The following is a 26594-nucleotide window of genomic DNA, read 5'->3' on the forward strand; positions in this document are numbered from 1 at the left end:
GATGTTTATGTTTCCTTAACTCTGTTTTTTCATCGATACATTTAATGTTTTTATTCTTCTGGAAGATATTAATATTTTCTCATCTACAGGTTTAACGGTTTTTTTCTTGAGATTTAACTTTGTTATTCTCGTCTTTTTATTTTAGAGGTTTAACATCTTTTTTGTTTTAGAAGTGTAACGTTTATTCTTCTGGAGGGTTGGCGTTTTATGTTATATAAAATGTGTGTGTAATAGAGGTATAAACTTTCTCATACTTTTACCTGAAGCTATAATCACCTTGCTCTTTTAATTAAAATTTGTATTATTTTACCTAAACGTTTAGGGTTTCGTTATTTTCCAATCAGAAACTTAAGGCTGTTCAGGTATTTATATGAAACTATACCTTTATACATTCATTGCATAAAGTTATTATTTATAGAAATATTTATTATACCCGCCCAGAGCTATAAGACGTTATTTTTGCTAGCCTCGATTAAATTAATTCACCCTATATAACTAAGCTTATAAACTGTGACATGTTTCTATTCTAGATTAAATTAATTCATAAACAATTAGAGTTATGAGTTGTTATGTATACCCTTCCATCCTTAAGTATAAGCCTCTAAAATCCTCAATTCAGAATTATAATTTCTCACAAAAAATTTTCATTTGTAACAGAAAGCTTATATACCCTTCAAGCCAGAACTATAAACATTCATATTACTCTTCCGTTTATAAATGAAGTGGATATATATACCCTTCAATCCACATCAGGGTTATATACCTTCATATTACTCTTCTATTTGTAAGTGTATGTATATATATATATATATATACACACACACTTCAAGCCAGGGTTACATAACTTCATATTACTCTTCCATTTGTAATTGTGTAGGTGTGTCGTGTGTATGTGTATATATATATATATACCCTTCAAGCCAGGGTTATATAACTTCATATTACTCTTTCCATTTACTTTCTTAGGTGTAAAAGTAAATACTCTGCCATCCAGAGTTACGAGATAACATACTTTTCTCCTTAATTATTGTTTCAAAAGAGTTTCATCCGGGGTTCTGGAATGCCTTAGTCTTTATAAGAGCGGTTCACATATGCTAACACTGTGTAATATCGCTACAGATTGAAGTATCAGCGCCAAGCGACTTGATTAGCACCTGTATGTTGTTTCACAACAAATTCCCAACAATTTGACAGTGAAATTCTGCTGTGGAGCAAATTATGACTCTAGAGTGAATTAGCGCCTATTATAAGACATGAAATTCCTGCAATGCATGTCTAGCCGCCATAAAGGTATGGCTAAATTAGGAAGAAGCCTGAAGTGACAGTCAACAAATTAAGGAAGATGAAATTACTCCCGCCCATTCTCCCTGAATTACTTGTGAAGTGACATGTCTGAGTACAGTAGAATGTCAACATATCACTAAAGATGAAATTATCCCTCCGAGATACTGTATTCAGGGTCACTGAAGAGAAATGTTATAACCCAGTAACACACGCTTATTAAAGTGTTAGACTTCGAAATTAAATAATGTTAAGAATATTAAGTTTATATATTATACCTACTATTGTGTGGCTACATAATGTTAGGAAATAGTTAGTTAGTTAGTTATCACCATTAGATCCCATTTAGGAACACAGGGCCGCAATCGCTTGCGGATTCTTCAACAGGTATTTAAGTGAGTAGGTTGTTAGCCCACTGCATCGAGCCGTCCCTAATTTAGTAGTGTAAGACTAGAGGGAAGGCAGCTAGTCATCACCACCCACCGCCAACTCTTGGGCTACTCTTTTATCAACGAATAGTGGGATTGACCGTCACATTATAACGCCCCCACGGCTGGGAGGGCGAGCTTGTTTGGCGCTACGCAGGCGCGAACCAGCGACCCTCGGATTACGAGTCGCACGCCTTACGCGCTTGGCCATGCCAGGCCTAATGTTAGAAAATAAATATTGGTCAATTACAGTTTTTCTTTACTTCACCTATTCAGAGTATAGGTTTTTCTCATAATGATACTTTTCACTATGATATAGGTCTAGCTTATCTCTGTTTCTTTAATTCCTCACATATAATTCTCGACATAGGATATTCAGATTCTCCGCCGACCTGAAAGACCCTAATCCCACATAGCCGTTAGTTTTAACGAATAAAAACCTTACAGCCCGAGCACTTTCTAAAGATGGACCTTTCTTTTTCAAAGGCAAATTGAAATTCGATTTTAATTTTTTGCTGCCAGTTGTTGGTTTGTTCTCTGTCTTTGCTTACTTGAAGTTAATATTAATTTCATTCCAGTTGCCAATTTTATTATATTTTCTCTTTTTTTCTTCTTTTGTTTTTTTCTCAGTTATTTTTTCTTCTCAAGTTGTTTCGTAACAATAAGCCTACGAAGACATTCAACTCGCGAGCTGGGCGAAGAGAAGGAAAATTTATAAGCGTACTCGGTTATACTTATCTTTAAATTTCGGCTTGGGGTCAGATAAATTCAAACCTAAATCCCTGCCGCGAGCTCTGATCTCTACTCTTTAAGTTAACTTGTGTGGTAAGTAGTGGAATTCTCCTAAACTATTATAACCCAATAGTACACGTAGTTCAAAGTTATAGATCGAATTCGACTTTTTTGTCCTTAGCTTCCCGCTAGTACAGTAGTAAATCTACGGATTTACGACGCTAAAATCAGGCGTTCGATTCCCCTCGGTGGGCTCAGCAGATAGCCCGCTGTGGCTTTGGTATAAGAAAACGCACACATACTTTTGTCCATAGACTTCAAAGTTAAATCAATTTATTATCCATCAGATTAATTTCCATTAACGATGGAGAAAGTAAAAGGCACTAAAGAGCTTAAAACATTGTTTTGTAAAGTGCAATTAACCCTCCCTATGTAATAAGCGTTACATTTTCCATTTCTTTAAAGTTATATACTATATAAATCTTATATTTGTACCTTTAATTTGTTAAATCATTGAATGTACTTTAAAGTGTAAGCAGCTTTAGTTTTTATTCCTTTCTCTCAAGGTTTATGTTGGTCTGTGGTGTTTAAATGAATTCATAGTTTCAAACGTTAACCAGAGCTTTCAATGTGATATTTTCCATCTCTGCTACTGTTTTATTAAGTAATTAATTTATATTAAGCTACCAGACTCTTAGATCCAGTCTTTTCATCAACTGCGTTGAATTCACAGTTATAACTTTCCATACTATTATAACAATGTTATAAACTTTAATACTATCATAATCAGGTTATATTATTTTAGTCCTTAGGTATGAGGTTGTGTTACTTGTCATCATACGTATCTTTGAGCTTATGTTGCTATAGTCGTATATTCTGTGTATTTAAGCTGTAATATTTTTCTTGAAGAAAAGTTTTGTGAAATTGTTAACATAGATTTAAACCATTTTACATTTTTGTCATTTAAAATTAGAATTTTGAATTGATACAGTATTTAACAATGTTTCCTTAAACATTTTATTCAAAGCTATTATCTCTCATTCGTGTGTTGAAAGATTTAAAGTATCAACTACTTACATGATGAACTTTATACAGTTCTAATTTTTATATTCTAGTGTCAGTTGCAGCCCAACTTCTCAAATTAATGTTAAACAAGAAATACGGGACACTGTGCAGTCTCCAAACCTAAACAAATGGCGTATCCCAAGTCATAACAACAACCATGTAACTTCTTCGTTCATTTCTCCCTCTATCCACGTGTCTAGTGTAGCAAGTCTACTTGGAGGGGTAACCGATAATACTGTGTCGGTATGGAAGCTATTCACAATGTCTAATTTCAAAACCTTGCTAAACATCTGGTTTAATTATTTAATCTGGAATGTTTTAGAGAGTTATTAATGTTTAAATCTTAGTAATTTCAAAACATTCTAATGATCTTAGAGTGGTATGGGGAATAAAAATTAATACATTTTATTATTATTTCGGTATTTGAAGGGATCATTCTTAAAAAGACACTTTTGTATTGCTGTTCCTTTGGAATTTTCATTTGTAATGTTTTTAATTTTTTTCTATCCAAAGGTTATTTCATTTATATAAGTCTTTATCACCAATGATTTAAAATATCTATCATTCCAATTGTCACGTTGCTAACTTACGTGCATATTTTACTTAGAATAATTTCTACATATATATTTCTAAATTTTTAATAAGTTTATCATATGTTATATTAGAATACATAAGTTAGTTTAACGAAAATCAACCAATTTCAATGTTACAGCTCAGTAACTAAAGCGATATATTCATTTAGTAACTGGTTATTTTAGATTACATGCACAAACCGAACTAATGCTGGAATTAATTGTACACAGTATGTTAAATAGCTTTGCCATCGGTTCCACCTAATTTATGTATATCAGTGAAATATATTTACATTAATTAGAAATATTTTATCTCAGTTTTATAATTAATGTTTCTAGGTGGCAACTTCACCGTTTTTTCATAGAACAAGTCCTTACGGCATACTTCCTCCTCGCTGGAGACCAACGTCATATTTGCCGCTAAGTGGAATTGTCGGTCATCCCAGTAAGAACTTGTTAGTTAAAACATAATATATAATTCTCTTGGATACTTTTGCTAGTTCACTATTAATCATAGCCTTGTTCCTAGACAAGGAACTTTTTTCGTCGTTGGAAACTAATGTCTTCAATACAACAAAATCATTAAAAAAATAAATACATTTATATAATGTAAATAGTGTACTTACAAGTTTAACTTTATTTAGTTAGCTCTAACTTCTTTAAGAATTATTGATTGTATGTTTAAGTCATTTCTATGTCGTATATACATTAAAATTTACACAAAAAATTGAAATTCTATTAAAGATTTATGAAAAAAGTTCAGACTACGTTTCTTAAAGTGTTTATAATAAACACAGTAAATTATTCTTTGTAAAAAATGTGGTTAATTACTGTCGTGATTGTTTCAATTATCTTCAATTATATGTAAACGCCATAGTTAAAAGTTTGGTTTCTTTATATCATAGTTTACATGGTGTAATAAAGGAATATCAAATTAGATAACGCTCTATCATTGTTATAAACCATAGCATTTGAACTTTAAAATCAATCATTTGATTTATAAAAAAAAAATTACAGAATAACACGAGATACTTTGGTGACTGTTTTCGTTCTTGCTTTGCATGTAAAAAAACAAAATGACATCAAAATTTTAAACGTTTAGATAAATTCGTCATTCATATATCTTGAGATTTTGAGAGGCAATTTATTTGAAAGATTACTCTATGCCTCTTTATTTTCGAATTATCACTCAGAATGGCAAATAATGGTATGGAAAGCTCTAAACAGATGGCACTGAAGGGCCTTTGTAAATAATAAGTTCGTTGGTAATCTATACGTTTTGTTTAATATATGCTCTTGAAGTGTCAATTTCAAGTTTCTTTAAAATGCATATTTTTATTTAGGTATTATGGTTTTGCTTATGTCTAAGAAAAATATTCGAAGTTTTAACAAAGAAACTATTTAAACTTAATACAAGGTACCTTAGTGGGAAAAGGAGTTCCAACCTCAACACTTGGCTTGGGACAGTCTTCCCCTACTGGTCTGACTCTCACAGGAGATGACAAACAGCTCCCCCTACAGATGTACCTGACTTCTCAGAATACGGGCGCGTTCTCTACTTCATCCTGCAATTCCAAAATTGACACAAACAGTACGCTCTCGAACGAAGAAGACAAGAAAGGCGAGACTGTTATTACCTATCAGGGTAAAATAAATTTTGGATCATTTGATCCACATGAGTTAGAAACGCATTGCATCTCAAAGCTAGATATTGAAATGCCGCTTTCAACCTCTGGTTTCAAGGTTTTTGTCTTACAAGTTTTGTCTTGTATTATAATAATAAATACAAAATGTCTTATGTGTAAGCAATGTTATGAAAGAGTTAACACAGTGTCTTCATTCATTTTAAGAGAAAATATCTTATGATAATATTGTGCAGCACAAGTTGAAGAATTAGTTGTTAAGTTTAGGAGGCACTTTTTATTTTAACTTTAAATTCCAGTTTATACATAGTTCTTATTATTGAATATTTAACCAAGTTTTTTATCTAATTAACTTTGATAGCCTTAAAGATAAAACGTAAATTAGATGCATGTTATGTTGGTATGTGTAAAGGAAATGTAATGCTGTTACTTCGGGAAAATCTGGTACTTTACTTTCGCTAAAATATCTTATTCATCCAGATTTATTGAAAGAAATATACTAATGTGAACATTACTGATTAGTGGCATGGTTTAGATAAAAAACCAAATATAAGTAGGGATACAGCTGGGATAAAAATATATATTTCTTGAATAAGAACCAAATCTAAACAGGGATACAGTTGGAATAAATAATTTATCGTTCTGTTTGCATAACAATTTGAACAATAAGTCACAGATATTAATGAACCACTTATTTTATTGCGTTTTACAGGTAAACTACTGGGAGCCAAGATTATTCGCCAGGCTAAGAAGGACTCAGAGGGTAGGCCTCACATCAAACGCCCTATGAATGCCTTCATGGTGTGGGCCAAAGATGAAAGAAAAAAAATTCTTAAGGCTTGTCCTGATATGCACAATTCCAATATCTCTAAAATACTTGGTAAGACATTGCCAGTTCATTACTAACTATCATAAACTGTACTAAGCTTTATTGTAGTGAAGTATTTTCTACAAATATTTCATCATAAAACATTAATAATTTATGGGTGTTTTATCGTGGGCAAAAGACAAATTTGCTCATTAGAGTTGTTCACTTTTATGGAAGTACTCTTTAATTAACCCAGCCCAATCTATTAGCAGATTCTCATGTAAACTGGAATATTTTATTAAGATGTCTGTGTAATTTTTGGTTACAAACTCTGGTCTAGCCTTCTAAACATACGAACATTTGTTTACTGTAACTCGTAAGTTTTCCAACTTTCATGCTGAAGTTCACTGGTATGAAATTTTCGCGGCTGGTTCAACGTCTTTTATGAAATATTCATACTTGATCACAAGAGTCTTTACTGGGATTTTCACGACATAGTGAATTTTCGATTAAGTAGAACTGAAAAGATAGTGTCTGCCTCATACTGTTTGAAATAACTTTGAGTATGTGATATGTTGGTCAAAATTATAATTTTTGAACATTCTTTTTAAAAGCTTATTTCATCTATTTTTATAAATAATAATAATTGCTAATCTTGAAATATCATCTAACTATACTTATTTAAAATTAACATAATTAAACGACACATTTTAAGGTTTAATGCTCTACTCTTCATTTCGCTCACTTTTACTTATGATCAATAACATTTTTTTTCATATACCAAAGATTCGATTTTTCTACAATTACAAAAACGTATACATCGTGTTTACACATTACCAAAAATAACATGGAGATAGCAGTCAGTATAAACTTTCATTACGGAAAAATAAGCAGGAAATTCAGCTGATGTATGACCAGTGGTCTGGATTGATTTTTGCTTTTACTTTTTATAAACAGCGCAGCAGAGAAACAATTAGTTAAATATAGAAGAAATATGAAAAATGAATGTAGAAAATTATCATCAAAAACGTATAGCCAAATATGCAAGTCAAGTTAACATTGAAGTACATAAATTACAGTAATTTTTGTTTAAGAAAAAAGTGTTTTGTATATTTATTTAGCATAAGAAGTGAGCCGGCATGGCCAAGTGGTTAAGGCGCTCGACTTGTAATCTGAGATTCGCAGGCTCGAATCCCTGCCACATTAAACATGTTTGTCCTTTATTCTATGGGGGCGTTATAATGTAACGATTAATTCCACTATTCGCCCGTAAAAAGTAGCCCAAGAGTTGGTGGTGGATGGTGATAACTAGCTACCTCTTCTCTAGCCTATCACTGCTAAATTAGGGACGGCTAGCGCAGATAGCCCTTGTCTAGCTTTGAGCGAAAGTCTGAAAACAAACAAACAAGAAAAGGAAGATAGAAAAGAAAGAAAATTCCACTAGTAGATATTAGTCTCAACTAGGAGTTGTTGATAACTGTAACATACGTAGTGATACGTTATGTAAGTAGTTTTTGATAATTTTAGTGGTGAAACGCTTTCCATTGCCAGTACGTTAAAACTGTTGAATTAAAAGCTGGTCTAGGGATGGATAGAGAATCCAAAAATAAATATATGGCACAATGGTCTAGGATAATCTGTATTGGTAGCTTCTCTTGATATCTAAGATTTGAATCTCAATTCACAGTTCTAATATTATTTTTAATTAATCCTAACATAACATAACATTTTAACATATACTACATGTGTTGTAAATTAGGCCTTGCACGGCCAGGTGGGTTAAGACGTTCGACTCATAATCTGAGGGTCGCAGATAGCCCTCGAGTAGCTATGCGCAAAATTGAAAAAAAACAAACAGTTATAAGTTAAGAGAAATAAATACGCAAGGAATGGTGAAAATGTTGCTGTTTTTATCTTTTGTCTTCCTGCTCTTTCAGTATCAAAGTCAGAATGCTTAATTCGATGATAAAGCTTGATAAAGCTTTTAGCATAACATCAGGTTGATTAAGCTGGCAAAAGCATAAAATTTTGAATACGTTTGTAACAGGATACAACGTTTATTAAGTTGGTAACGGGACCACATCTTGAATATTTTGGCAATAGGTTCACAGCTTGGTCAAATAAATAACAAGACCACCGCTTAATTAACTTCGTAACAGCTTGATTAAGCTGTTATAGGGTCACAGTTTCATTATGTTAGTAAAAGAACCACAACTTGATTAAATTTGTAACATGTGCACACCTTGATTAAGTTAGTTAATAACAACTTAAATAAATTGGTAACATACTACAGCTTCATCAAGTTGGCTATAGCTTGATTAAATTGGTAACAGTGTTACAGCTTTATAAAACTGCTAACACGTCCCAGTTTGTAACAGGATCAAAACTTTATTAAGTTGTAAACAATGCCTCAGCTCTATTAAGTTTGTAACAAAATACAACCTTCATTAAATTTATAACAAAGCTACAACATGATTAAATTGGTAAGAAGATCATAACTTGATTAAGTTGGTAACAGAACCACATCATGATTAAATTGTAAGCAATGCCTTAGCTTTATTAAGTTTGTAACAGAATAACACCTTCATTAAGTTGGTAACAGGGCCATATCTTGATTAAGTTGATAATACTGTCACAGCTTAATCAAATTGGTAACAGAGTAATAGCTTGATTAAATTGGTAACAGAACCACAGCTTGTTTATGCTGTTAACAGGACCACAAAATCATTAAATTGGTACCACATCCACAACTTCAGCAAGTTAATAGCAGGACCACTGCTTGATTAAGTTGGTAACAGAGTCATAGTTTGATCACGTTTATAATAGTGTCACAGCTTGATTAAGTTGGTAACAGAGTCATAGTTTGATCACGTTTATAATAGTGTCACAGCTTGATTAAGTTTGTACAATATCATAATTTGAGTAAGCTGGTAACAGGGCCACAGTTTGATTAATTTGGCAACAAAGCCATAGCTTCGTTATGTATCATGTTGATAATAGGATTACAGATTTATTAAATTGTTAACAGGATCACAGCTTGATTACGTTTATAATATTTTCACAGCTTGATTAAGTTGTCAACAAAGTAATATCTTGATTAAGCTCCTAACAGGTTCACACTTTGATTAAGTTGATAACAGTGCTGCAGCTTGATTAATTTCATAACAAAACTATATATTGTTTAACTTAGTAAGAAAGCCACAGCTTGACTAAGTTAACATGGTCGTAACTTAAATTTCTAACAGGACTACAGCTTGATTACATTTTTAACAGAGTCACAGTTTAATCAAGTTGGTAACATAGTAACATTTTGATTTAGTTGATGAGAGCCACAGCTTTATTGAATTTGTAATAAGATCCCAGTTTAATGAAGCTTGGTTATGTTGGCATCACTCAACCTCAGTACAGGTTGTTGCTTGTAACAGAAATTGATGCACGTTATAACATTATTGCTAATAAGCCAAAAATATCAAACTTGTCCTTCAATATCACGTTACTTTTAATTTAATTCCTTAAAATACAAGCATGTATTGAATATGTTTTAGGATAAGGTCAAATTATAAGCAAAAACTCTTAAACTGACAAATTTAAACTGAAAATAACTGTCTATGTTGTTTAGGGGCTAGATGGAAGGCTATGTCGAATGCTGAAAAGCAACCTTACTATGAGGAGCAATCTCGACTCAGCAAACTACACATGGAAAAACATCCCAACTACCGCTACAGGCCACGTCCGAAACGAACGTGTATTGTGGATGGAAAAAAGCTCCGTATTTCTGAGTACAAACAAATTATGAGGCAACGTCGACAAGAAATGAGAAACTTGTGGTAAGACAACTTTTAATATTCACTAGTCATAAAAAGTTAAAATTAATATTTACCAAAATGTTTGCAGATTTTGTAACAAATAAGATCATTATTATTAAAATAATATACAAATATACTTAGCGCTGTCAAAATAAAAATGCGTATTTTATTAAATATCTCAATGTATAACTTATTTAATGAGACATGTTCTATGACGTCATGAACAACTGATTAAAACAGCAAACAATTTTATAAGACATGCGTAGAAAGATGTGTAATTCAACATTTCGCCTATTATAACAAAACCTCACCAAAACACATATAACGATAAAATATGACATCAAAAATCGATATAGTATCGAAGATATTATGTATGTAATCGATTTTATCCCAACTTGTCACTGAAGGCGCTGCAAATCAGGTACTGTAATAAGCCGAGTTAACAATTTTCTAGTTAACTTCTACCTAACAATTCTCAATGGGATTACAATCTAGAGGCTTTTGCTGGTCATGGTAAGTTCGTAACGTTCTCCTGGTCAAAACTGTGAACAGTAACATTGTCATCCTCGACCAAAAAGTTATTGCTAAGCCTTGCCCTGGCATATAGCATAAATGTCGTTTCCATGTGATGACTGTAGAAAGTGACATGACGTTTCCCTATATAATCAGTTTTTTTTCCTTCACGAATAGCTGCCCAAACATAAAATGCACCATCTCTTGTGTGTTCCATGTAAAAAGGCAGTCTTCCTTCATCTGTTCTTCAGACAAATGACTAATACTAATCCTATTATTGGATTTAACAAACCGGAAATACGACTTATCTATATAAAAAAAAAGACATACAACCAGCGTCCTAACCATATGTTGGCATGCTGTCTTGTCCAAGTAACATAATGACGGTAGTGCATTGTGGTTAATATAGGTTAGAAGATTGCCTTTCTTACAAAATAACTCTGTTTGTCAGTCTTCTATTCACTGTTCTTCTGGATAACCTGGAATGAATGTGTTTATGCCACCTCTGTCTTAAGATGCTGCAAGACTTATTTCGACTTTGACGTGATAACTTAATCAAAGGACGGTAATCTCGGGTATTGATTTTTATCACCTACCAGCAGACTTTCCTGGAACAACGTTTTCTGTAGTCCTACGACGTTTCAGGATTCTGGATACAGTGCACTTGGGGTGTTCTGCTGTTCTGACAATATCTATTTGCTTCATATCATTTCTGTACCGTCGAACAATTTGACGCCCTATAATTTCTGGCGAGCAACAAGACATGACTCTATCCCAAATACAGAGAAATCATCTGAACAAAGCGCTGATCTATTTCGAAAAAATATTATACCAAACTCACACTCTTTTATACAAAACAGGTATGTATGTGTATTTTAAACAAGAAATACTCACAACAACTTATACAGATCAGAGTAACATCTCGTAAACGTTTGTCCCATTATATATTACCTTTTCTGTCACTACTGGAACATTTACTCAATAACTGAGGGTTGCGGATTAGGATCCCCGTCGTACCAAACATGCTCGCCCTTTCAGCCGTGGGGGCGTTATAATGTAACGGTCAATCCCATTATTCGTTGATAAAATGGTAGCCCACGACTAGCTGCCTTCCTTCTAGTCTTACACTGTTAAATTAGGGACGGCTAGCGCAGATAACCCTCGTGTAACCTTGCACGAAATTCAAAAACAAACTCAATAACTATACTCAGTATAGTTCAAGTAATAAGATAATTGCTCAGAAGAGGAAGTACCGAAATGGAAACATGATATAAAGTTATGGTGAAAACCTCTCCAAATTAAAATAATTTTATTAATAGAACAAGAAAACAACGTTTCAGGCAACAGTCCTCTATCAGGTTACCAGATATCTGTTGGTTATATAGAGAATCAGATTTTCTCCACTTATCAAGGAACACTTCCTACTCTTTACAAACGTTGTATGTGCTATCAGCACATCCGTGAGTGACTTAAATTATTTTCTACTTTAATCATCTTCACATGGACAGTTTCCTACAAGAGCTTACACTTTTTAGACACTCCCGTCTTCTTTGAATATTATCATTTATCGTCTTCAGTACACTACATACCCACTGTTATCATTTATCGTCTTCAGTACACTACATACCCACTGATTCTCATTTTACCTCCGCTACAACTCTTCTTACCCAGGTTATGGGTTTCAGTCTTTTCCATATTCCCAATTTCTAAAACTGCGAATATTCTGCAGTGAACAAATCGAATAGAAATAAAAGATATGAAATATTTCTTTATCAGTCGATTGTACTTCAAGTCTTCAATAGAAGAAGCCGCCCATTCTGTAACTCGACAATACATCCTAATACCAAAACCTAAATCTACAAATTCTCGAATACCGATCATCCTTACTTACCATCCTAATACCTCTAAAGATGTCCAAGTCATCAAACAAAACTTCAACATTCTCACTCACGATCGTACAACTTCTAAGTATTTTAAGGAACCCCCACTTGTCACTTATATATACGATAAAAATAAAAACATTTTATTCCACAGTTTCATCTAGAAATCTACCCTTAGCGTGAACACGGGAACAACATATTGCCACACAAAGAAATGCGTCACCTCGCAGTATGTTAATACCACAACATCCATATCTGGCATATCAATTGCACTTCAAGAAACCTAATATGCTGTTTATGCTGCAAAAAGTGCAACATGCTATACATCGGTCAAACGGCTCGCCGTTTAGGGGATCGTTCACGTGATCATCTTTCTTACATAAGAAATAATGATGCTAAAATCCACAGAGGCAGATACTTTGATAACTCTTCCACTTCATGTCCGAATTCTCCATACCTCGACTCACATTTGTTCCATCTACTGTATGTGTGTTTTCTTATAGCAAAGCCACACTGGGCTGTCTACTGAGTCCATCCACTGAGTACAGCGTTATAAATCCGAAGACTTATCGCTGTACCAGCGGGGGAACCATGTACTGTGAAGGAAAGAGAACGTCCTTAAAAACGTTTAACGTTTAATTTTTAATTAATCACCTTGGAATAAATGAAAAGTTATCTTTCTTTTAACTTTTTCCTTTCCATTTCACTTCGATACACTTTTTCTATACTTTCTTACACTAACATTTAGTGTTTATAACGTTTTCTTTAAATATCACACTATTTTTATTCTGATTAGCCCATTCATTTCAGTAGCCCAGTTTTGTTACCTTTATATTATTTTCTTTTTCACCGTTGTTCTTCACTTTTACTAAGTTCACATATCTTTTATTGTTGTATCCCTGTGAACAAAATTACCCGATACTCGTGTACATTCATTTTCTTATATTGTTGCCTGTATATTTGTTCCCCATTCCTATTTTTTATTTAGTTTATTTACTGCCATTAATAGTATCTATACGATTTTATTATACTTATATTAGTTTACATGTTATTTCCCTTAGCACGTTTGTAACTTCAGGAACATTTTTTTCGTGTCTTCGAGCCAAGTGTTTCTTGTTCTTTCAACCTAACCTCTTCATTAATAGTTCCATTGCCGCTGCTAACCTGATCAAGGGTTTTCCCCAAACATTGGTCTCTTTTTTTATTAATAAAATTATTTTAATTTGGTTAGTTTTCCACTACTAGTTTATATTCTAAGTAACATCAATATAGAACAGAATGCAAACATTTTGGTGATAACTATGTTTTTTTGGTTGAAATTAAGGAAATGACATAAAATCCCTCTTTTCTTGCTCTGCAGAAATAAATATTATACGCAACTCTATCAATATTAGTGTTAACATTCATTTAGTTTAGTACAAAGTCAACACTCCATCTACAAATAAAACTATCTCTATGATACTTCTTCGTATATTTAGTCAAACCATAGTACCTTAGCCTACATACATATATTTCAATGTCTGAGCATTGTTTATTACCAACACGTATGTCTTTGTCTGGTATATAAAGATAGCTTATTTCAGTAACCATAATGATTGTAAAAAATGGAACAGAAACTATACTTTCATAGTATAGTTAGTACACGCACACATACAGTTATGTATATTCCAGAAGTATATTTACCATTTATTGTTTATCATTTATGTTAATTAAAAGCTAAAAGTAAAGTAAGTGAAACTGCTATAAAAGATATAATTGTATTACGCGTATTGAGCTGAACTAGCTGCTTCTAGTGTATTTGTATCGTGTACTAGAATTCCTAATTTTTAATCTTTGTTTCACGTTCATAGGTATCGAGATAGTCCTATGGGTCTCCTTGATTCTCCAACATTGGTTAGTCCCTCAAGTATGGCTTCACTACTTAGCAGCCCGACCAACTCAAACGAGCAGCTGCAGGCACTGACATCTAGGTTTTCTGGGGCTACAAATAGTTTACACGATACTTTAACTATGGCCATCTCGGCCTCCACCAGTTCTTCTCCAGGCTATGTAGCGATGGTGACAGAAAATACATTTTCAACAAACTCTATCTTGCACGAACCTCCCATCACCTCCATGGAAACATCAACATGAAATTTGTTATCTCTCCCTTTTTCCTTTTCCGGTATTGCTAGATTCAAGTGTTCCGTGCGGGAACAAAATGTGTTTTAGACATTGAAATGACCTGGCCAGTGTAAAGTAATCAGGCATTAATTTCATTCTTGGGTCCATACATGATAGTCTTGTAAAGTACGATCAAATATTATGTTGACTCGGTTCAAAGTTTCCTGTCAGCATAAATTTACGACTATTAAATCTCAGGAGAGAAGCTGTTGTGCTCAAAGAAGCGCACATCCTGTTTATTGTTGCTGTTTGAATATTTGCCACTCACGTGTATTTGACCCTTTTGTGTATGTTGATGAGAGAACAGTAACACCAAAATTTTGTGTAAAATGCTGTTTACAACTGAATGGTGTTTCCGTAAAAATTGTTTTTGTCTTACCAAAAGTAATGTTATGTAATCAGAATTATAAGAAGCGACTAACAATTAATTTTAAAGTTGTAAGAGTTCTGGTGAAAAATTTAGGAGAGTACTGTTTGTTTATTTTACATGCTCAAGATTATTTACCCATTCTCTAGTCTGTGATTATGTCTTATGAGAGACACCTGATGTCTTTCTGTAACAGTATTTGAAATCTATAGGACAAAGCTTTCAGTTGCTAACATTAGCTGTGTTGTTTATTCTGTTTTTGAAATTTAGTAGTCGAGTGTATGTGTTGGAGTCCTATGAGAAAATTATATTCGATATTTTGCACAAGACATATTAAAAGTTATTTCAAAACAAGATGCCATAAACTCTGTCGTCGTTTGACTACACTTTGTTGTACGACTATCTTTGTATTTCTGATGCTAGAAATGGCACATTCATTCACAGATAGAACAAATATCTGTTCGCGGCCATAAACTACCTGTTTTGATTTTGTAAAAATTTATTCTTTGCCGTGGGTTATACCAGTAGAAGTGGTATTTTTAATAAGACACTGTAAATCTGAGGTAGTCAGTGTTTCAAGAGAAAGGATTAGTTTAAATCCTACTAGGGCATTGGATAACCTTATTTTATTGTGTTTTCTATCTGTGGTAAATATATTTTGTAATTTCGTTAGCTTAGAACATTGTGAAATTTCTTACTGGTTATGAATTTGATAGAAAAGTGTAAAGAGTTTAGACTATAAGTTTGGAGTTGTTTCTGTAAGCGATCTGATAATTTTAAGCATGAGATGTAGATGGGTATACGTGCCATAATCATCTCACTTAACACCCAGAAACTAGCGATTAGTATATTACACAAGATGGTTTTTAGAGTTCTCGAACCTTACTTACCACAACAATCATTTATTTAGCGTGCTAGTGACACAGTAAAATGTGTATGAGGTATTAAGACGACTGTTTTATATATTTACTTGTTAAGCAAAACCGACTGAGTTCTGTTCAAGAAATGGTCGCGGACATATTCTGGTCATTAAGGACAAAAAATGTTATATTTCACATTAATAAACGTATTTTTACGCGACATTAATAAGCCATGATTTTGAGGTTTAAAGTGGCTTTCTTCAGTTTTATTCTATAGTTTCACGTCAGGTGAAATGTATTCATTGCTCAAAGAGTTTAGTTTCTCGTTAATTCACTCAGTATATTTTAATGCCATTTTTATTTACTTTATTACCATTCTCTTGTTGAACTTTTCGTTAAAATAGCCTAAGTGGACAAGACATGATACCTGATTTCTCTATTATTTTCATTCCATCTAAAAATTCAATATTTTGACGTAATTAGACTATAATTATATATTTGTGTTGCGCTATTTGATGTTTAAAAAACTAATTAAGTTGAGTTCATTAATAAAGTTATTTTCAAAATGTCATAGTAGCTCCATTTACATGAATTTCACTGATTTTTTTTACTAAAATGACCAGTAATTTTGTGTCTTGCATGACAAGATGTACTATTTACATTTTTGTTTAACTGGGCATTTTGGTGTATGTTGGTTCTGTAACTAATTTCAGCCCAGAGGCCAGTTTCAACATTGCTGGTGTATGGTAGCCCATAGTAACCTATTCTCATTTTCGATGGTTTTTATGGTGAAGAACGAAAATAAAATTGTTATAATGGTCAGGCTTTTTCATGTACACACAGAAAATTGAAGAAAATACAATATTTTTTGTCTGTAAATAAATTATGAGATTATCCATATTTCGTCAAAACAATGGAACATCTTAATTGGCCAAAATATAAAAATCTTTTCTCTTTCTCACCAAAAGCTGTTTCATTCTTAATGTCGTATCTGGGAAACTTATCATGTGTACATTTTAATGAATATTAAAGTATCTTGTTGAGTCATGAACATTTCTCTTTCGTTTTTATTATTCTACACTTTTTAAACAAACACTTGTCTCTCAAAAGCATCAACATATGAAAATATTTTAACCATGTTGATTTTTTTTACTCGCGTTGTTATAAGCTTCGATCACTGAATTTATTAGCCAAAGCTTTAGGTACTAGCTTAATTGGTCGATGGTCCAATATCCATTGTGTTTGGATGGATCTTCATCTACTTGAACTCTGACTTCAGTTTTCATATCAGTTGACCTGTGAACTCTGTATCCGCTTTGTCATAGTGAAAATGTAAGCTCTATATAAATTAGATTGAAATTTTGGTTTTCAATCGTTTCGCTGGATGAGCTGTATTGTTAGTTCTCAAATTGGTTTACTCAGAACTCAGATTCTACAGTTAAATTATATATAATTTCAGTCTTTTTTTATGTGATTTCTTTGTGGTCTGTACCTTTGATTATCCAACTGGTTTATTATAAATAGTTTCTGTTTAATCAGATAATCGGTTTCGTTTTTGGTAAAACCTCAGTAGTTTATGTAGTTATAGTTGGCTTACTTTTAATATGCCTTCATTTAAATTCACACTGACGTGCAATTTAATGAGTAATGTAATATTACGTATGCTATTATTTATTGCACTTCTTTGTTTGAATAATAAACTATTTGCTTAAATTCTTAACACTCGTCTTTGTCCAGCATATCAAACAATTGTACACCTGTATTAGCAACAGTTTTTAGTACACGTCTGCAAGTAGTTCGTGTGAATAAATATTTCAGTGCTCCTTGATACGAACTAAGATATATCTGATAAACTTAGGAAATGTTGTTCTTTAATAGTTGAATTGAGACAAATCACGTTTTAAGGATAAGTTTATCCAGCAATTTAACAACTTTCATCCCCTAATTTAAATACGGGAAACTAAGAAAAACATTTTCTTTGTCGCAGATCCTGAACCGTGAGATAAAGTTTCAAATCATCAGTATAATTGCAAACATTCATCACACTTAAGGATGTAATCACATTCTTAATACTCTTCAGAGTAATATGAAAGCAAAATATTCATTCTTTCCAGCAGGGGAACCTAGGCTTAACCATCAAATTTATTACCTCTGTTTGAATGAAGGATTACTGAACTATAAATTACGACCAGAGACAAACCTACGTGTTTCACCAACTTCAAAAATGGATCATTTGAGCAAAGGACGATATGGATCAAGGAAATTATGCAGATAATTGTTAAAATATCTTAAATCAACAGTTAAATTAAACTAGTAGTTTTGTGTGGGGTTTTAATGTGACTTCATATTGAATGATAAGTAGTTTAATTTCCTCTTTTAATTTTCAGAGCATGTTTTGTTTGTTTTTGGAATTTCGCACAAAGATACTCGAGGGCTATCTGTGCTAGCCGTCCCTAATTTAGTAGTGTAAGACTAGAGGGAAGGCAGCTAGTCATCACCACCCACCGCCAACTCTTGGGCTACTCTTTTACCAACGAATAGTGGGATTGACAGTCACATTATAACGCCCCCACGGCTGGGAGGGCGAGCATGTTTGGCACGAGTCGGGCGCGAACCCGCGACCCTCAGATTACGAACTGCACGCCTTAACGCGCTAGGCCATACCGGGCCCTTAATTTTCAGAGCATAAAGGTTTAATTTCCATATGGATTGATTGATCTCTGAGTGTCGGTGTTTCTGTTACCTGGTCTTAAATTTAAATAAAAGTCACTTTACTTTCTATACATTTTTTCAAAGCATCAATTACTATCTTAGTTAAACTGTAGCGTCGATTTCTAAGCTAGTTTTCTTTTAATTTTAGAGTGTATATTAGGCCGCATTGTACCTTCCTTCTTCAAGCCTACTAATGTCTATCTTGAGTTTTTAAAATATTTCATGTGTTTGATCAATTGTATAGGTGTTGTTTGAGTTCAAAATTGTACATTTAGTTTGAAGCAAATTTTTCAAATAAATGTATGAATACACATTTCAGCTCACAATCTATATATATCTTATGAACATAATCCTAAAATGTATTTCAAAGTTTAGAAATTCATAAAAAATATGTTTAAATTAATTGGAAAGGATGGATGGTTTGGTCTACGCTTACATTACAATAATACATACTACGCCTGATACTACAGTGTTTCAATTAAAATTATTCCAAGCGCTTAAGTAAGTATTTTTAAATGAAAAAATAATTACTCTACCTTTCAAAAGTTCACGACTGAAAATCGTAATGAATGTCATGTTTCTCAAAATAGTTACAAATAACATAATTAATAACTGAGTATCCAATAACTTAATATATATGAAACAATTAAAGCTGTGCCTTAAATCTGTTTTATTAGTGTTTATTAATTAAGCATTCGCATCAGTTTCAACTTTGAACCTATTGATTTCCATGAAATTACAATTTCGCTATGCGCAATCTGGTTAACCCTACGTAAATACTGTAACTAAGAATAGTGGTTTATGGCTAGTTACACCTCTCAGTGTAATTGAAAAAAACTGATTCAGCGACTAAATATGAAAACAAAATGTATCTTGAGCAATTAATGATAGGACGTATTACAAGAAATGCAGAAATGTTTGTTAAGCACTGGCGAAAAAATACGCACATGTTAATAATGATCGAAATGAAAAATTAAAATGGGCTAAAAAGAAACTGGTTTGAAGTTAAAAGGTAATTGGAATTTAATTTTAAAAAATAGAAAAATGACAATATGGTCATTAGATGACAACCTAAACTAAATGAACATAAACACAATGGGATCACTTATGAGTTGTATGATGGTCAAATGGAAACAATCTAACTTAAATTATCTTAAACACAATAGAAACATTTATGAATTGCATGATAGTCAAATGGAAGCAACCTAAACTAAATTAATTTAAACACAATAGAATGATTTATGAGTTGTATGATGATCAAACTGAAAAACCTAAATTAAATTAACTTAAACACAATAGAAACACTTATGAGTTGTATGATTGTCAAATGAAGATAACCTAAAATAAATTAACTTAAATACAATAGGATCATATATGAGTTACATGAGATCAGATGGAAACAATTTAAACAAACTAAGCAAATACACAATAAAGTTTTTCATGCGTTATGAAAAACATTACAGCGTAAAACTGGAAGTTGTAAGTAAATATAAAATTATAAGAAATTGAATACATTTTCAACAGTATGCCATAGAGAAATAAAATCACTAGTAAATAGCCTGTCGTAAACTCAAAACATGTACAAACAAATCTGGTATATACAAACAATAAACTTGTGGGCCACTACATCTCTAGTCTGATGGTTTGGCTAAGCGGATGATGCAACATGCCATGTGTATGTTTGCTTAGTTTATGACCCTTAATCAAACTGACAGATATGTCTAGAGGGTATACTGTGCAAATAATAATCAGTTGTTTGATTGTTCTCCAAATCACTTGATGTTTAGGTTAGAAGTATAACTCCCTAGGTATCTGAAGTATTACCGTTCATACCATGCAAGTGCTCTGCAATATCAGCAAAAACATGTAAAATGTCTTTGTTCTATAATGTGGTATGCATGAATGTGCTTTTCGGTAAATGAGTAAAGTCGCTATGCATCGAAACAAATATTATGATAAAACAGTAACAGAACAAATGAAGTTCGAGTCTAGTGACTTGGTTTGGTTATGGTACATGCCTTAGCACATAAACAAGTGAAGTGATATGCTGAATTTCTAGAGAGTATAAAATAGTTTGTTCTCTCTCTCCATTATTTTAGGACATCAATTTGTCTTATACGCGTAATACCTATTATTTAAGTATATGTGTGGTTTATACTCTCTTTTTGGGAAACTGACATAATAAGGATTAAAAAAACCTTAAAATATTTTCTATTTTGTAAAATTTACTCTAAATCTAAATGATTAACAAGGCAAAATTGTCAATTTGACAACTTTTCATTTACTGAATAATTTAATTAAACCTTTACTTAAAAAAAGAATTAATAATATAACTGTAAAGAAAATCTAAATACAACTTAAAATTCATCATTGTAACTAACCAATTATCAATAAATTCAACCCTTTCTTTGCAAAAATTACTAAAAATATTTTTTCTTAATAAGTAGTTTAATTTCCTCTTTTAATTTTCAGAGCATAAAGGTTCAATTTTCATATGGATTGATTGATCTCTGAGTGTCGGTGTTTCTGTTACCTGGTCTTAAATTTGAATAAAAGTCATTTTACTTTCTATACATTTTTTCGAAAAATCTTATCCTATCCAAAACGATAAGACCTCTGTAGATGTCAAATACTAACTGCCCATTAAATATTTAGAAAAATTATAATTCAAATTACTTCAATAATTTTATACTCAAAAGTGTTTCTGAATTTATACATTGTTTCTCATACGACAGTTCTTCTCTTTTTCTGAGTTTATATTAGTAAAGTTGCGTTTTCAAACTTTTGAGGAATAATTACTAATGTAGATCAAATTTTAAAATAGCTACGAAGTTTAATTACAAGATTACAAATTATTTTCATTAACGTAATGTGAATTAAAGTGATATTAAAAATAATTTGTGGTTTCTTGGGAAGTGATTAGAGCTCGTTCAGATAAGGTCAAAGGAATTTAGTAGAAAGTTTAGAAGAATTTTAAACAAACCATAGATCTAATAATTTTTATAGCTTCCTTATACTTTTTTAAACTATATTAAATTGGAAGCTATAAAATTGTTATTGCATGGTAAGACATCATGTAAATGTTGGCTCTAATCTTTATTTATCGAACATTAATTACTGTTGATTTCACAGTATTCAAACAAAGTAGATAAGTAAATTAAACAATTTATTATAAAATAAAATCATTTAGACCCAAAACAGTTTTTGTATTTTTTTGTGGGGGGGTATTTGTTTACGATTTACAGCCGAAAATAGTGGAACACATAAAATAAATTACAAAATTAAGCATGTTAATGTTTCTTTCTTTATTCTTGAGCAAAGTTACATTGGGATATTTGTTGTGTATACCATGGGGAATAGAACTCTGGATTTCAGTGTTCTAAGACCGTATACTTACAATTGTCCCCACAAGGGACATACCTTCATGAATATCAATCAAACTGAAACTGGCTGTATATATAAATCGAAACATTTTCATCACATGAAAATCTTCTAAAACAAACAGTCTTACTTCAAAAGTTTGCAAATTCAACAATGTAAAAAATGTAGAAACAGTACATCAAATTGTGTGTTCTTTTTTTAAAACGGAAACTAGGTACTATTTAGTAACGTTTTGTTAGGTTACATTCAATGTTTTAGGTATTTTCACTGTAAAATAGAAAATATCGATAACATTCCCATTCTGGAAGGAACTGATTGTAATATATTATTCATTTGCTTTAAATAATGAGTAACATTACACATATCAAACACTTCCTGAACTTGCACCCAGCTTTAAAAAGCGTCTTGTAAAAGTTATTAAGTAATGTTAAAGTTTTGGTGTTTTATATCAAAATCCCAGATTTCTGTTGTTTTATTACTAGTTGGAACAACGAAATGGATCCATTTAGACCTTTAAAACTGTGTTTTAGTTTATATGTTCGTCAACGTAACATAATTATGCTTTTGATTTTCAGTTACTTTTTAACTCAGTTTATATGTGAATAAGTTGAGAATTAAAATTAGGAAAATTAATAAGCAAATGAAGGAACTCTGAACTATTAAACATTCTTAACACTATGACTCTTCCAAGGACGTTATTACAGCTCTTATAAGTGCATTATGTTAATAGATTTTGTATTTGCACTATGTTGTTATAGTCCATGCCATTATATCAAATCGTGTTGTATTTGACTACTGTGAATATTAACAATAGTTCTCCAATGTAATTTCCTTTGTGGAACTTTCCCATCATAAGATCCATGGCCAAAGTACATGATTCCTCTTTGCATAACTCTTCCAATGGACAACGATAGTGGTTTTTCAGTGTTCATATCAACAATCTAGTTTTACAAAAATCGATAGGTGTTGTATCTAGAGACTTGACTGATTTTATTCATATGGAATAGAATTAACATGTGTTTTGTTATCTAGCTGCATGTGATGGTTGAACGGGTATGATATGATTTGTTTACGCTTGTTTGTATGATATGATTTGTTTACGCTTGTTTGTATGATATGATTTGTTTACGCTTGTTTATTTGAAATGAATAACACAGCAACAAAATTGACTTACCTTTGCTCTTTCCACCATGGATATCAAAACCCGAATTTTAGCGTTGTAAGTCCGCAGACATACTGCTGTGCCACTGGAGACGGTATGACATGAAAGAAACATTTTTAACACGTGACTTGTGTCACTGGTCGCACAGAAATCGTTTTTAATTATATCATGAACTGTTTATTAGGGTCACATGGACGGCTTGTGCCACTTACCTTAGTGTTCTAGGATTCTCCTTTATTACAATATGTTGTAATTGGTTTATAAAAGCTGAGGTATGAACAGAAAAAAGAAATAATGTCGAATTATTGTTAGAGAAAAGGTGTAGAGTTTATTTTAGTTCAATTTTTATTATTTTTTTGTTTTCACGCAGTAAAATCGTTTATGTCATTGGTTATTGTCGAGCCCACAAGATTCAAAAAAGAAGTTGTAAATATTTGTAATTACTAACTTCTCGGTGATACTTTATATATAAAATGTATTTGATAAGACTTCTGTTGTTGTATCAAAATAACTGTAGACCCCTTGCATCAGTAGTAAAATAGTACTTTGTTATGCTTTGTTTATTGTGTCAAGCAGTAGAATGCTATCCTGAGTTGTTCCTCAGTAAATATGTGAGTGGTAAGATTTTGATTTAGTATGATTCAGAAATACTTCTAAATTGGTGTATAAGAATATAGTTTTGTTTCAGAAAATATGTATGAAATATTTACATTAATACTTTGAGAAAATATTATCATATTGCTAGAAAATAGATTTTACTAATCACCACTCTAGAATGAAACTTGAATCTCTCGATTAATTGAGCAGTGCTGATACTATTGTTTTTATCATTTTTTGTTGTGACACAGAAAATAGCTAAATTATTCATTCTTATCTGATTATTAACAAAACTTGGACTTGCCTCTACTAAGATAATAGGCCCAAAACACTAGAATAGCTTTTCTCAGTGCAAGGACAACTTTAAAACCCACCCTAAGTTTATCCAAGACCTTCCAAATGGCAAATAAAACCAAATTAGTGAAAATGAAAGTATATTTGGAAAACATCACTGATTTATTGAAGCCTTCAAAATTCTTGCTCAATATCTTATCAGGTCATTTCTAGCAATTACTTAACTTTTGAGTTCATCCTTTTTTATAACAAGTATTAAACAGATATATGATGTCACCTCGATGGAATCCGTTAACACTATAGCAATGTTTCATTTTTTGCTAGCTCATTTACGTCATATATAGATACACCCGTGAATGACAAAAATATATTTTTTTCCTCTATGTATATTCAGTGTAAAACTACTGAGTAATTATCCAACAGATACAAATACAGAAAGTTAAATAACACTTCAAGTTCTCTCCAAAACATCGGTCAATATGATGTGTCACCCGTAATTTAATGTACTGCTGTTTGATAACTCACAAGTAACAGTAGATGGTCTTCATCTCATATTTCCTAATATTCATCGACGTGAATTGTTAATTGATTTAAAAGTGTATGATTATATCTCTTTAACATGCTGTCAGGAGGTGAATAATGTGAATAATCGCTGTCCTGATATTTTTATTTCAAGTACCTGACACATTTCCACAAACAAGACAAAGTCATGCTTCATCCTATTTCTTAAAATAAATTTACTAACAAATAGTCAACAGTCTATCACAACCATGATGTATTTATTCACAATGTTAGTTTTTGATAAAAAAGAAACAAATAAAAAAGAACTCTCTTATGTTATTTCTTCCAAGAATCACTTCATTCCAACAAAGTTCATATGATTTGCATTAGTTCCTCAAATATGTCTAGAACCCAACCCAATATATCTGATTTTTACTTATTTCAATGTTTTATTAATTTAACACTAAAGTGTCCATAATGTGGTGCTTTTTTTAATTCGCGCAGAGCTACTCGAGGGCTATCTACGCTAGCCGTCCCTAATTTAGCAGCTAAGACTAGAGGGAAGGCACATAGTCATCACCACCCAGCGCCACTCTATTAAATGTGATTAAGAAGGTGAATTGTGCTTTCTGGCTTCTTTATTAGTATTATTATAGACAGCCTTAATAGAATTATAGTGCTTGTGACTCAAAGTACTTTGGACACTGACAACATCTTTCACAGTGGGGAATGTTATAGTTTGCACAATGAGGATTAACTGTGCTGTACATTTAAAACAGTGAAGGCTTCCACTGCAGTTAGAAGCAATATGTCTGAATCATTGTAACTTGTAGCACTGAGTAGCAGGTGCCACAAAAAGACATGTAGGAAGTTTCTTTAGGCCCAACAATAACTGTTTGTGGAAAATTCCTTACTTCAAAAGCATTAATAATATTCCATTTGTTCACATTTAATCAACTAAATGTTCAGAATGATATTTTAACAGCAATGAAATAATGCCCTTTTCATGTAAACTCTTTGTGAAGTTTACCCACACCAATTTCTAGAGGTACGCCAGATACAACATCACGGGTCCCGGCATGGTCGAAATCCCGTCTTACCAAACATGCTCGCCCTTTCAGCCGTGGGGGCGTTATAATGTTACGGCCAATCCCACTATTCGTTGGTAAAAGAGTAGCCCAAGAGTTGACGGTTGTTGGTGATGACTGCTAAATTAGGGACGGCTATCTGCGATAGCCGTCGTGTAGCTTTGCGTGAAATTAAAAGAACAAACAAACAACATCACTCAGTAAGAGCTCAGTAAGAGAAAAAAAACTGGTAGTGACGTTTTAGTTCACCAGTTCAATAACACTCAATAAAGGGGCAACGGTGTTTGAGCTTTGAATCTCCAGATGCTGGTATCTTAATAAAAAAATAACCATTAATATTTCATATTTACTAGAAGGCAAGATAGCTAGCATTTAAAGCAAATCAATATATATGTGAAACAATCGATGGGAAAAAAATATATAAAAAATGATCTAATCTTAAATAAAAAAAGAAATAAGAATTACTAACTTTGAAACGCTGTAAGTTTTTTATGTTGCGTCGTCCTTTCTCTTTCAACAATAACATAAGTTTTGTATTTAAACATTCTTGTTGCGATATATTACAAAGAACTCCACTTTCACCTTCCACATTATTTGTTACATATGTGTTCCTGAAGCTCAGCTCTCTCACCATTAACCATACTTTTTGTTGATAGATGTGTTGCTTCAGCTGTTACTGAGAAAACACGTACATGCAATTAAAGGCTAAAGGCGTAAATAAATTACCTAAATGAAAGAATT

At 32.3% G+C, this 26594-nt stretch overlaps 1 protein-coding gene across 8 annotated transcripts in view; it reads left to right on the forward strand.

The window, feature by feature from the left end:
* The window catches only part of LOC143253134 (uncharacterized), a 331617-nt gene extending 314448 nt beyond the window's left edge, over positions 1–17169 (forward strand). For 7 of the 8 annotated variants that reach the window (XM_076506466.1, XM_076506465.1, XM_076506468.1 and 4 more), the window contains 6 exons: positions 3557–3749; positions 4418–4523; positions 5496–5723; positions 6434–6601; positions 10149–10356; positions 14579–17169. In XM_076506466.1, coding sequence (XP_076362581.1) covers positions 3557–3749; positions 4418–4523; positions 5496–5723; positions 6434–6601; positions 10149–10356; positions 14579–14861 — 1186 coding nt within the window. In that variant the 3' untranslated portion in view covers positions 14862–17169. The remainder of the gene's footprint in view (positions 1–3556; positions 3750–4417; positions 4524–5495; positions 5724–6433; positions 6602–10148; positions 10357–14578) is intronic. The other variant, XM_076506471.1, reaches the window with a different exon arrangement.
* Positions 17170–26594: the final 9425 nt, after the last annotated feature.

Source organism: Tachypleus tridentatus, chromosome 6 (genome assembly GCF_004210375.1).
Source record: "Tachypleus tridentatus isolate NWPU-2018 chromosome 6, ASM421037v1, whole genome shotgun sequence".
Taxonomy (NCBI): domain Eukaryota; kingdom Metazoa; phylum Arthropoda; class Merostomata; order Xiphosura; family Limulidae; genus Tachypleus; species Tachypleus tridentatus.